The sequence below is a fragment of the Eimeria mitis genome, genomic scaffold (assembly GCF_000499745.2).
Source record: "Eimeria mitis Houghton genomic scaffold, Emh_scaff28, whole genome shotgun sequence".
In the NCBI taxonomy this organism is placed as follows: Eukaryota; Apicomplexa; class Conoidasida; order Eucoccidiorida; family Eimeriidae; genus Eimeria; species Eimeria mitis.
In genome coordinates this window covers 1-12,981 of record NW_024015177.1, presented here as the reverse complement: position 1 = coordinate 12,981, position 12,981 = coordinate 1, and the positions used below count along the sequence as shown (strand labels likewise).

Genomic DNA, 12,981 nt, shown 5'->3' with positions numbered 1-12,981 from the left:
CCTTCCAGAGCCTTTGAGCCACGGGCACCGGGGAAAAGGCATTGTTGGTCTTCGCCAGGGGAGCCGAGCATTCTTTATTGACTTGGAACCATTTGTTTCACTCCCCGTTTACTCAGAGGACGACATGAGGCTGCTGCTGTTGCTGCGGGGTAGTACCAACGGCAGGACCTGCTGTAGCCAAAAGGCTGATGGAAAGAAGCCGAGATATGGAGGCGCATCTGCGACCTCTTTCTCCCCTGCAGGGCTCTCCTGAAGAGGAATTGGAGGGGAGATCTGGCCTTTTTGACCGACATCCTCAGGAGCGTGCTGGTTGCGGCAGGTTCAGTCCTAATTGCACAGAACACATGCACCAAACCTACACAGAGAAAGAATTGGGTCCAGAGATTCCTCGAAGGATGCAAGTACCTACTCCAGTTCAGCTGTGCGCATCCCAGGGCCCCCAAACGGCAGCCGTGTTGACTTCTGCGAAGGAACACGGCTGCGCGCGTTCTCGGGCACTGAAGTCATTGGAGGCCCCGCTACAGCATGTGAAGCCTCTGAATTCTCCAGGTAATTTCGTTGCACGCCATGCATGCGGAGGCCTTTCTTCAGAAAGTTTTCCAGATGCCATGCAGCCGCCAATTGCGATACACGGACCACGTGGGGAAAATGGAATGTCTCAAGCTTGTCGCAGTGCACCAGGGCTGCACAGCTCTATGGTACACGGTAATTCGCTGACTCCAAGCTGCTGTAGCCCTGGGACAGACTTGCCAGCAGCAGACCCGGCAGGACGGTCATCAGAAACAGCACCAGAGGGCAGTACCTGGGCTATTAACAAGGCGGGCGAAGCCCCTGCTGCACTGCACCGTAACGAACTGTTGGTAGGAGGCTCACGCGGACTGATTGGAAGCTCTCGAGGGGAAATACATGAACGGAAACATCTTTGTGGGCCTTCGCACTTTGTTGTCACCAACTCGTTGCCAGCAGTAGGGCGTCGAAGCAAGGAGATGGGGGGCGCCAGAGTTGCCTCCACAACCTCAAGGCAAAACGATCCAACATCGCCCAGATCCAGCGCATGGTGCCTTCAAACAGGCGCAGGAGCACCATCACCTGCGTCAGCGGCGAACAGAGGGAGATTCTCACCGAATATGTTATCTACGGCTGGATCAAGGGTAACGCGCAGTCAGACAGCAGCTGCAGCGCTGAATGAGGTGGTCCGAATAGAAGATTCCTCTGATGAAGAGGCAGGACGGGGGGTCACCCACGAACATGGTATTCATTCTGCCGAAGCGGATCAGGGCAACTGTCATTCCACGGTTGAAGCTGCAAATGGAAGGCTCCCTTTAAATCCTTTGTCTGGACTTTCACGGGGGGTGATGGGGGGTAGAACTGAAGCAGCGGCTGCCTTTCTCGTGTTTGTGGCGGCGTTGGTTCGACCGGACGGGCACGGTTGTGTGCTTAGTGCCGAAGTGCTCAGCAGGGTTGCAGCAGAGTCTGCAGTGGTGCAGCCTCACCAGCAGCGCCGTAGCTGCAGGGAGGAGGCATCCACTTCAGCAGCCGAAGCCAAGGGAGCAGCACCACACAGGCTTGATGGAGACGGCTGCGCAGCAAAGGGTGTGCTGGTGTTGCAGGCAGATCCAGAGGATGGCTGCGTATCGCTTGATCTATGGCATCCGCCGCCAGAACCGGCTCTAAAGGTCTCTGAAGCCGGGCAAAAGCTTCATGCCGAGGCTGCCCTTGGCAAGCCAGTTGAGCTGCCTTCTAGCAGCATAGTTAGCCTCCTCTGCTTTCCCAAGAGCTTAATTTCGCACTTCAGGTGGTTAGGCCTTGGCGGTGCAGCGAGCCTTCCAAGCGTCCTGAAGTCAGAAGCAGACGGCGAGAAAGGAACAGCTGGGGGCTGGAGTTGCTGCAGCAGAGCGGTGTGTTGTTGCTGCTGTCGTGGAAGTACTACAGATCGCAGGCGCATGTGTGCAAAAGACAAAGATAGAAATCACGCGATAGCGCACACAACAATGCCGGGAGATAAGCCTGGAGAGGGACAAACTGGCGTGGGTCGTCCCCACTGTAGGGGCGACAGACTGAACTTACAGACCATCGTTGACCATAGCTGTTCCCATCGAGGAGAAAACTCTGTTCCACCAGCTTCCGGGCTATTCGCCTTGAAGAGTGTTGCTGTCGCTATGCGGCGCTCGCCGTCAGCGGAAGCAACGCAGCCCATTAGCGCGCTGCCACGTGAAGGTACGTCGACAGCTAAAAGTGATGCGTCTGTGGCTGGCGAGTATGAGAGGCACATAACCATGAAGAAGAAGAGATCCAGCACACGCAGTGGGCCCAAGCACAGCGGTTCAAAAGAACACGAACGTGTGGGGCAGGCGTTGGAAAAGCGTTCTTCCGGTGGCCACCACAGGAGACAATGTAGGAGCAGCAGCGCAAGCAGACCGAGCAGTTCCACCCAGATTAAACCGAGCCAAAACTGCAGGCGGGAAGGAAGGGAACGGCCCATTAGGGAGGAAGGATCTGTCCCCCAAGGAAACGGAACTAAGAGTCATTCCAGCCATCCCCTTTCAGTTGAAAAAAAGGAACAAATACACGGGATTTCCACCCCGCGCAACGCCCTGATTGTGACGGACGGAAAGCCTTTACATGGCAGACTACTTCCCCAAAGCGACGTGGCGTCTTCACCTTCGTGTACTTCCACTCACTTCGAATCTAAGAGGGATGACACAGCTAAGAAGAACAAGAGGGATAGCAGCAGTAATCGATACGGCACTTCTGGTAGTGCGGAGGAAAAGGATATGGAGCGTCAGCAGCATTTAGGCGAGGGACCTTCGACGTTTGGGAGCTTGTTGGCCTTGGGCTCAACTCGAAGTAAAGAACAACAAACAAAGGAAAAAGGGGCGCCACGGGAGCATCTTCCCGTCAGGGAATTAGGACCTGAGGTTGCGTCTGCCCACGATTCAAAGTTGCATTACGGCCGCAGTCTCAGCTGCAGCGAATGCCGGAAGGCCTCAGGCTGCCACGCCTCTTCACAAGATGGGCATGCTGTTCCCGTCCTCTGTTTGGAGCTTCAGCAGTCTCAGGCAAACAAGTTATACTGCAGCGATCTGCTGCAGAAGGTACTTGACCAGGAATGGAGGAATAGCATGCGTTGCGTTGCTTCGTCCCTTCAAGAGGGCCAACTCACCGGAGGAAATTCGCCGGACGCGATATGCAGGAGCTCCTCTGAAATTCCAGATCCCCAGAAACCCATAGCCCACACCAATAGCTCCGGTCATGGGAGGCCCCACACGAAAATCGAAAGAAGTAGTAGGGACAGCAAGCGCAGGGGGAGAAGCGACAGTAGCAACCGCGCCAGCAGTCCCAGTATCAATGGCAACAGTTTTGAAGGCAGTTCCAGCGTTAGCAGCGGCAGCACTAAAGACATCAAAATTGCCAATGGCCATTGCCACGCTTCCGGGGAATCTCCCGCGGAAGGCAGCAATGGGCATTCTGACCGACCTCGTTCCAGCACGGGCAAGCGCAGCTCGAGGACACGGTCTTCCACCACCAAGCATGAGCGAAGTAGCAGTTCAAGGCGACGCTGTAGGAGCAGCAGTAGCAGGCGGAAGAAACTCCGACGCGAAGTGTCATTTAGTTCAACTGTAGCAGCAACGGCTGCTGGCTGCAGGAAGGAGGTGTGTCACAGTCCAGTGAAGGAGTCGTTGCCTCAGCGAGACGTTTGTTGCGATGGCACTGCTGGCAGTAGCTCCACGCAACTCGTGTATCGGAACATCGCAAGTTCTAACATAAATTTCACCGAAGGTGGAGCTTGTCAACATCTACATTTTCTGGATGGCAGCAGTACAGAAATCGCAAATTCGGCACCCGCCTTGGAGCCCTCTATAACAGGAGAGAAACCGTCTCTGGCAATTAAGACAATTGACGAATCTTCTTTAAGCACACCTATGGAGTCTTCCAAGAAAAGGGGCCCGTGGCTACTCCTTTGCATTGGTCCTGCCTTGCACGTTACTCCTTCAGCAGAGAACTCAACAACAGCAGGAGAGGGAGACCAAAGTGACTCTCACCTTGTCGAGGCGGCGCCAGTTGTGCAAAGCGTGTGTCGCTCAACCCATGAAGACAAAACGGGCAACGGGAGCGGAACCAAGCTACGGCTGTGTGAGGCGGAAGTTCCCGCTTACTGCAGGGATGACTTCCTATCTCTCTTCCAGGTCCTTCTTCCATCGAATCCCGTATCTGGAGCGTTTTTTGACCGCTTCAGGGGGACGGGGCTTGCTTGCGAACCTACTAACGTCGCAGATCTTCTAGCATTCTTTACAGGCTGCATCGCAGAGCATAAAGAGGCCCCTTCAGAAAACCAAGAGAACAGCGGTCAGGAGCTGCCAAAAGGCCAACCACACGTCTCCAAGGTGTTGCACAAGTTTTTGATGAGTAGTATTGGACCCTGGAAAGCATTGTGCAAGGGCAGAAGGGCAATTTCTAGTTTCTCGATTGAACGTTTGGTCTCCTGTTGGAGTGCGCGGGGGCGTCGGGCTGCTGTAGACTCATCGATACCTGGTGGAAGTGAGGATCCCACGAATTTGCCGTGTGATCCTGCAGCGCCTGTCAGCAGATCTGCGCTGCCCATAGCAGATATTAAGGGGCAAGCACCAGCAAGACCAGCGCCGGCTGGGTCCCCACCGGTATTTGATCTTCTGCTAGACGAGAGAACTTTACGGCGCCTCAGCGAAAAGGAGTTCTTGGATGATACTATCATCGATTTTTGTCTAGGCTTCATAGTTGACCATGTGAGCGTAGTTTTTTCCCCATTTATGGTGTATTACTGTATTTTGCGATGCAATTCAAAACCATTTGTCTGAGGCACTTGAGGAGCAGTTGCGCTAACAATGAATTCATGCTTCTATTTCCAAAGGAAATGGCCATTTGTTGTAGTGGTTGTTGGGAAGATGTTAATGCGCCGCTTGTTTCGGATGGTTATATTTGTCGTTTGTTATGACTGAACTTCTGCCTGTGTTTTCCCGCTTTTTTGGATATTCTGCTCATTTGGTTGCGGTGATTTATCATTCTCTGGCCCTAAATCTGCAGACCTGGCAGCTCTTAACCTCTGTATGTGAGTGCAGATTCTGACGCCGGAGGAGAGGCTTCGTGTGCATATTTCCAACACCTTTTTTCTCTCTGCCCTTATGGAGCAGAGGTGCGAAATGGAGGCGCATACTCGCTTGACTCGATGGCTCAAAAAAGAGCTCACACCCCTTCCCAAGAAGGACTTCATATTTATTCCTGTTCACCACAAACACCAGCACTGGAGTCTTGCCGTGGTAGTTTACCCATGGCGCGCCATCAACCCCTCCCAAACCAACGCAGAGGGTGGGACTGTACGGACAGCTGAGAATTCTGTCTCTAAACCGGAAATCAGCAAGCCTTTGGACGATGTCCAGCAACTTTACCCACTGGATATGCCTACTCACCAGCCTGGCATCAATGGATCTCCGAAAAGCCTGGCGATAGGAAGGGTTGCACCCTCCCTAACGGCGAAATGCCGAGGCGTCGATGTAGCGCATGCATCAGCTTCCCTGAAGGCTTCGGGGCAACACGCACAAAAGCCTTCGCGTCAGAAGGCTCGACTGTTTCACGTAGACTCCATGGGCCTCCGCAGCGTGTTTGACCGCTGCCGTGGCCGGCTCAAGAGGTTCCTGCGGCAAGTGAGGGATTGCATTGTACACTTACTGACAGAAATGCTCACAGAGGATACGTACGCGTATAGAGACGGCGCGTTTCCACTATCATGTCAAAACCGGGCTTTAGCGATTGGTCTTTACACGCATGCTTGCTCGAATCATCAAGTTCAATCCTGCCTGTTTTTGTGTCCTGTAGGAGTTCGAGCATCGGTGTGCAGGTGAACTGAAGAGTGGCGAGAGGGTGGAGCTGTGTACGGATAGTTGTTGTTGGCACGATGGCCACAGCTGCACCTTGCACACGCCACGTCAGCAGAATGGGTACGATTGTGGCGTATTTGTAATTGAGTATGTGTATTTTCTAACGCGCAACCTCAATGCAATCGAGACACTGCTTGTAGGTCCGTCGCGTGATTGCCAGTTACAGCAGCGTTATGCTCAACAGCCTGCCGCTGGCTCGATCACCCCTAGTACCTATGGCTGCCTTGGCCGTGTCGATGCTACAGTTGAGACTAAAAGGCAGGGCAAGCTTCTCGAAGCTGCTTTAGGCTTCCACTGCCCTTGTATGGAAGCTGCGTTACCATCGCAGTTGCCCATAGGTGCCGGATCAGCATTTGGGCTACCTTACAATTTGAAAGCTCGCTTGGCTGAGCTTAGGCAGGCACACGCAGCACTTTTTGGGTCTTCAAACACTCTAATCTCCAGGCAGCGAGAACTGCAGCTCCAGGCAAGCGTGCAGCCGACACCACCCGGCGCCTCTCAGGGGAATGGCGCAAGCCAAGAATTTACTCCCCAGCCAGCGGAGAAGACTCGTTTCTCGATGAGGCCGCGTGAAGCGCCTGGGCTTCATGGGAGACAGGATTTGACAGCAGTGATTCAACTACCAGATACTCACATCACCGATGGCAGAGCTGCGTCAAAGCAGCAATGCCCCGCGTGGGGCCCGTTACCGCTTTGTATCAGCAAACGGAGGTCTTCCCACACGAAGTGGTTTTCACAGAACCGCGTTACTGAAAGGTGAGAATGAAAATCTCTAGAAAACTATATATACACTTCCACACATTTGATGCAGGTCTGCAGCGAGAGATGTTAGCGGGGGATCAGCAAGGGGTGTTGCGAATGGCATGGACTGGGAGTTGTTGAATGTCGCAGGCGGTCGCAGTTACACAAGATGTTGCTGTTCATGCGACAGAACATGTATTGGCGGGAGGACCCGAAGCTTATCGCGCACCTCAAGTCGGTGTTCTTGAGTATTGACAACTCGTGACATCAGGCGTTCTAAAGGGGATTCGGTAAGGGAAGCCGTCAGCTACTTTTTACTCACTTGCTCACTACTTGACTGCAACCAGATCTCTGTTCTCTGCAGCGGCCCAAGAGGTCTGCGGGACTGGGTTGGATGTCTTTCTTACGATCAGCAATGCAGCGATAACGAACGAATATTTTTCAGCGAATTTTAACGTAAAGCATTTGAAAAAACCATCTTTTTTGTTCTTACTTCTAATATTTTGACAAATACTGCGTTTTCAATGCATGCAAACCTTATATAAAAAGACTTTGAAAAAAATTGCGGCGTTTGTGAGTTTTACCCCAGTAGACACAATTGCGTCCTACATGGGGGCTCAGCGTATCCTGAAAGGAATGCTCCAACACCGGGGACTGATCGTTTCATGCTTGGGAGGGGTGCTCCTCTCTGTCCAACAAATAGCTCTTCAGCACGACTCATGCCCCCCCAGTAACTCCATAGGCGGGGCGTGGGAGTTACCACAGCGGCCCACGGCACTGTCACATTTTGCGGAAACATAGGTTCACTGTCCGGGAAACAGCCATAGTGTCTGGGCCGTCTGATCGGCTGTGGGTTTGATGCCGGCTGCATTCTTGCCCGCTGCAGTGAGAATTGCTGCAGCCAATTCCACTCTTGTGGCGCCGGTTGCCACTTCCTTATCCACTGTTGGTGCATTTGCTGGTGGAAAGGCTGGCAGTCAGCTGTGAAAACCTGAGCTGGCGGGAACTGCGGGTAACTAGAACAAAGCAACTTCTGCTGTACTGGGAAAGAGGCGCTGCAGGGGTGACGACGCTGTGGATGCAGCGCAGTTTCGGCAGGCTTCCCCTGGCCTCCTGTAGTATGTTCAAGAGTCCCCTGGGAGACACTAGGGCATGCGGTGGCTGCGTCGGATGCACTGGGGAACGTCTGAGAACGCCGCGCTTGTTGAAGGTCGGCGGTGGCTTCTGATACCCTAGCTCTACGACTTACCGGACCGGAGCTCATTATTTGGGCAACTGGGATTTTCTTTTCTGTGCTATGAAGAGTAGAAATGTCAGGCGTCTCAGCTGGCCAGGTCTTCAGAGTGACGGAACAAAATTGAGGCAGGCAGCACGTTTGGCGTACCTTACCTTCAGATTGTTGCAAGTAAGTTTGTGATTCCGTGTTAGTGCGTTCCATGCTGTGGACGGTTGATGATCCATCTTCGGAAGGGTTGAGTATAACTGAGGTTGTACTGGTGGTGGCTTTGTTTGCTGGCGGTCTCTCACGCACAACATCTTGCTGCTGCAGGCAGTTAAATGAACTCGACTGAGACGAATCGTCGGAGCAAATGCCGGCTCCCCGTCCAGTAGGAACGCCTTTTTGGCTTTCCATCTGTTCATCTACCATTGAAAAAGAGGAGCAGTTATTCTCTTGAGGTATTTCCGGTGCTTTTTGTGAGCGCTCGCAATATGGCAACCAGTCAGAAACTTTTTCAACTGGACAACGCGCCAAGCTTTCAGATGTAAGCTCTCCATGGCGGAGTGGCTGCGACGTTGTGCTGTGTAATATTTCCAAATCGTTGCCAGAGACGCTCTGCTTTTGGTGAACAGTTGAAGACCCATGTGGCAAGGATGAACGTGCACAATTGTCCCCGTTTTTCTCTTGTGATAGCTTTCCCCTGAGTGTTCTAGTTTCGACCTCGTCGAGTTCGAGCATTCCTGTGGGTAGCATGCAGTAGTGCAGGCCCATTTGCCGCACTAAGATGTTGTTTAGTAGCTCGAATTGGTGTTGCAGCTCTTGATGCAATTGAATAGCCTCCTGACGTTCCTCAGCACTGTGAAGCGAGGCTCCGGGCAATTGCTGCAGACACAGTCTCTGGCGCAAATTGCATGCATGCAGGCGAGGTGAAAGCCCTGCTTTTCCTAATCGTCACACGCGTGATTTGGACCAGACATCGTTTGTGTTGCACGTCCATGGCCGTGCCTAATAGCTGACCGCCATCTTAAAGCTTTCTGCGGCTCTCCTTAACCTGAATTTGCACAACATTAGGACCATATGCAATGTGCGACTGCAATAATCGGAGTATAGGTGTATAGACAGTGTCATGGTTGTTGTGTGTACCAAGGCCACCAAAGTATGTGTGCCTCACTCTTTCAGGAGTTCATATTGCCTCAAGAGAAACTGCTTTGGTGAGACACCGCCTCTCCTGATGGGTCTCTCCCGAAGGCAGGAAGCTCGCTGGGCGAAGTCAATTGCATGCAGCGAAAGCTGAGTAGCCGTGCATGCGGGATTTAATGTCACCAGCAGTACAATGCTTGCGTCGCTGTGCAGGCTTCTCTGCAAAGCCACCGCAAGCCTAAACGCGTCGTTGCACGCATATGACCGGCAATCTAAGCAACTGTGTGGCCTATCTAAACAGCTGTGTGGTCTATAAGGTCGTCGCACATAGCCAACAGTGCACAAGATTGAGGGGAACCAAAGCGTTTTAGCCTATCAACGAAAAGAAAATCGTGCTGGCTACAAAGTGCGAGCGCACTGCAAGGATGCGGGTAAGGTTTGAGTAGCGGTATGGAATGGGAACATCTGCTCCTCCAGTCCCATTCCCTTTTGCGTGAACGGTTGCCTGAATGCGTAATACAGAACAACTTGCTATTTTAGCCACTAAAGTGCCTCCGGCGGGCTCTAGTGGGCATGCGACATGAACGAACAGCTGCTCAAGACATTTTTGTCTGCAGAGCCTCGTAATCGGAGAGCCCTTACCTCCCCACGCCGCTGCTCCTCCTGCTTTACCAGCGAGCCGAAGCACAGACTGCAGATTCCCGCAACAATAATGGGGCGTTCTACCAGCAGGATGAGAGCTGCAGCTACTGCACCTGTCTCTGGCGCTCCTGCATCATGGATGTAAAACTTTACCTTAGGAAAAACAAAGATTTGTTGATTACTGTGCTCTCGGCGCAGCGAAGCTGAAATCAGCCACAGCAAACCAACTCAAGGAAATGAATAATCAGCCACATGCATTTCAGGTGGATGGAAAGCACCATCCTCCTGTCCGTTGATAGCCATGAAATGTTGTTGAGCATGCCTCATTTTATACAGTGAGTGGCCACCTAAGTGAAAGCATTACTTTCTTTGTCTGGACGTCTGTTGCACCTTCTGGCTGACGGAGCCTAGCGGCAGGGCAACGGGATATTCTTTCAGATCCAGCGAGATCTACAAGAGTGAGAGTGCTTCTGCCGACCTCTAATCGACTCTGCTTCCCCATGCACCATATTTCAGATGACACGACGAGCCGCGTGAAGACAACCACGTGCGATCTGCAACATCAAAGGACTGCGCCCTACAGACAGTACGGATGATCTGCCTCGCGCAATAGCACTGATTGACTGCTACCTAACTGCACAAACTTGCATCGAACAGCTTGATAGGCGCTACAGTAGCTGCAGGCCGACCTGGATGACTTGTTATTGTGGTCGGTGGAGGCTACCTTGCGTTTCTTCTCACACCTACGTGCCCGAAAGTACAGTAATCAAGACTGCAACACGGTATTACCAATTTGGAAGCTGATAAGAGTCCGAGCCATGTTGAATGTCACGGCACATTTGTAAAGCACATACAATTTTGCGGAGCGGCACGTCATCCAGTACTTACTGGAGCAGGATTTCCGAAAGTTCCTCGCAGTCCACCACAGTCACTTCGCACAAATTTTCTACGTGAAATGTTCCTGTATGGGGTGTCTCCTTCACCTATGTGCCAAAACCAAGAGAAAGCCTTCTGAGTCGGTGTCATGATTAACGTTGTAACTGTGTTCGAGCTAAATTCATCTGGAAAGTACGACGCTGCGTTGTAGGCGCTTCATCATGTGTAGTCGACCCCGAAGTGTAGTCGATGTGCCGAACTCTTAAATGGGCAACGGTGCCTTACACACACGCATCTTGGGGCTTTCCACTCCACTGCAGGAATCAACTTGCCGCAATAAATCGTGGACCTTCTCCAAATATACTTCTACAATGGATACGCGGACTTCGTATTGCTGAGTCAACCAAAGGCGGCAAGACTGCCTTCATATTCATAACTCAGTGAGGCCGCATTGGAACAGGGCAAACTTTTCAAACTAAAATTCAATTCAGCGTTGGAGAGGTGTGGGAAGGCCTTGATAGCACCAGCTTAGAATGTTGCTGCCACGTCTAGATGGAGAGATCAGTAACTATTAAGTACGAACTCGTCGAAGTGCATCGGCGCTAGCTTTCCGTATGGTTATTTCTGCACCACTTGTATCACGCTTTTAGACTAAGGCGAGCATGGATCTTCACAGTATTTTGGGAATTCAACACATTCTCTTTGTTTGCTGAGTGCTTGCGCACTCAGCAAGCAATGCGAACGAACTGCCTCAGAACATTCTAAGCGCCGCTCACGCATCACATATCATGGATAACTAAAATCCTTAAGACAACCTAATACAGGGAAAAATGCAGAGTTTTAACAGCCCCAGCAATCACTGTCCTATGCTCAGGGGGAAGAAATATATCCTTTGCATATTGAGCTCCAGCAATAAGGAGGGCAGTAAATACATAGATATAGATGATAATTGACAATAAATACTGCAGAATTTTTCGAGTTGTTGTTGTAAACTTATTGCAGTAGTAAGTCAGCCTATTCTACCTTTTAGAAGTAATAGTAGTCCCACACTACCTGCGAAATGTAGGAATCCATCGAGCCTGCAAGGAGTTTTCAGATAGCGTAGTGCTCTAAGAGGGGTCTGCATCTGAGTTATAAATCAAACGTCCAGTAAGCGAACTTACTAGGGAGGAGGCATGGTGCGTGCTTCCAGCAGCTTGTTCCTCATGCTTCTCAACGAACCCGAAGATATCTGTGGAACTCATAAGGTTCAAGACAGTTAACTCTCGATCATGTCTACGACTCAAAAGTCTTAGCATCTAGCATGCACCTTCGCCTCACCTTTCATGGATCGCATCAAAATCCCCTCGTCATTCGCGTCTCCGAAAACACTGTAGGACTTTCCGCTTCCTGTTTGCCCGTAGGCGAGTAGGCAGCAGTCAGTCCCTAGCAGCAAATCAGAAGTATGAATTGTTTTCTACCCCTTGTTCCCCTTATCTTCTGTGGTGTAATCTTTACTGTGCATCGCAGCGAGATTTCGGGACGGCAACTGCATGATGAAAGCGCTTTACGGTAGCAGAGTTCATCGGCTTCGCAACATGAACGAAAGGGTGTGCGGAGTGTGTATTATTCCTTACCTTCAATGACTTTCCGTACTAACGGGAGAGCCGCCCGCTCGTAGACTACCCCGGTGTCATCTGTTGAGTAAGACGCAATCAAGCAATACCTCCCTTACAAGAGGCAGCAACCCAAAACCCAGACAAGAAGCTCAAGCCCCGTTGTACTCTTTTGCCAAACTACTCTTTAAAAATTTCCTGTTCCCCGTGGGATAGCTCATGGCCGAATTATACTGAATTACGTGCTTTGGCTTGCCATTGCAGTCGAAGCAGCCGCTGAAGGACAGTTTGGGCATGCGCCGCAATCTCGTGGAATCATATTCGCAAGGGGGGGGCCGGAGAAACAGTTCCTTTTTATTGGGGGAGACAGACCAAACGCATTCTACTCCTCGAGCCTCCTGAGCTTGATAAGGATACGCAGAACTTGGCCTTGCGCGATTTTAATGCAAAATTTCAGGCAACACGCTGCTGGCGGCGCTGCGGGGGCGATACGTTGCACAATTCTCCCATTATTTGTTTATTCACATGCGTCAACGATATCAAAACTACCCTTTTGCTGTGAGGAATAGGTTTAAGGGCTTAGCCGAACTTCTTCTGCAGAGAGAGGCCGCAACCTGACAAAAACTTGGACGCGGGACGAAGGCTCTCTAGGGACCATCGTGGCGCGTTCTGATCATGATGCAGATGGCGTGCTTGTAGATAATCTAGAGTCAGTCGACAAACTGCCTTTAACGGCAGAAGTAGGTGAGGTGGCCATCAGGACAGCCCGTCTAGGCCAGCGGGATCAGTGTAGTGCATGGGCACTACATTGCTCAACAGTCACAGTGACGTATAGGGTACGTCGCTTTAGAAAATA

General features: G+C 51.6%; 2 protein-coding genes across 2 annotated transcripts; one reads left to right on the top strand and one right to left on the bottom strand.

Annotated features, from left to right (window-relative positions):
- Positions 1-188: 188 nt before the first annotated feature.
- EMH_0029020 (ulp1 protease family, C-terminal catalytic domain-containing protein, putative) lies at positions 189-6,918 on the top strand (the record flags this gene model as incomplete). Its single annotated transcript, XM_038022488.1, has 4 exons — positions 189-4,763; positions 5,097-5,678; positions 5,851-6,668; positions 6,804-6,918. The coding sequence occupies 4 exons, from the start codon at positions 189-191 to the stop codon at positions 6,916-6,918; spliced, it is 6,090 nt and encodes a 2,029-aa protein (XP_037878342.1).
- A 751-nt stretch (positions 6,919-7,669) lies between these two features.
- EMH_0028910 (uncharacterized protein) lies at positions 7,670-9,981 on the bottom strand (the record flags this gene model as incomplete). The annotated part of the gene is made up of 7 exons (XM_038022487.1): positions 7,670-7,725; positions 8,043-8,769; positions 8,890-8,923; positions 9,044-9,231; positions 9,431-9,517; positions 9,655-9,782; positions 9,933-9,981. The coding sequence occupies 7 exons, from the start codon at positions 9,979-9,981 to the stop codon at positions 7,670-7,672; spliced, it is 1,269 nt and encodes a 422-aa protein (XP_037878341.1).
- Between the last annotated feature and the right edge of the window lie 3,000 nt (positions 9,982-12,981).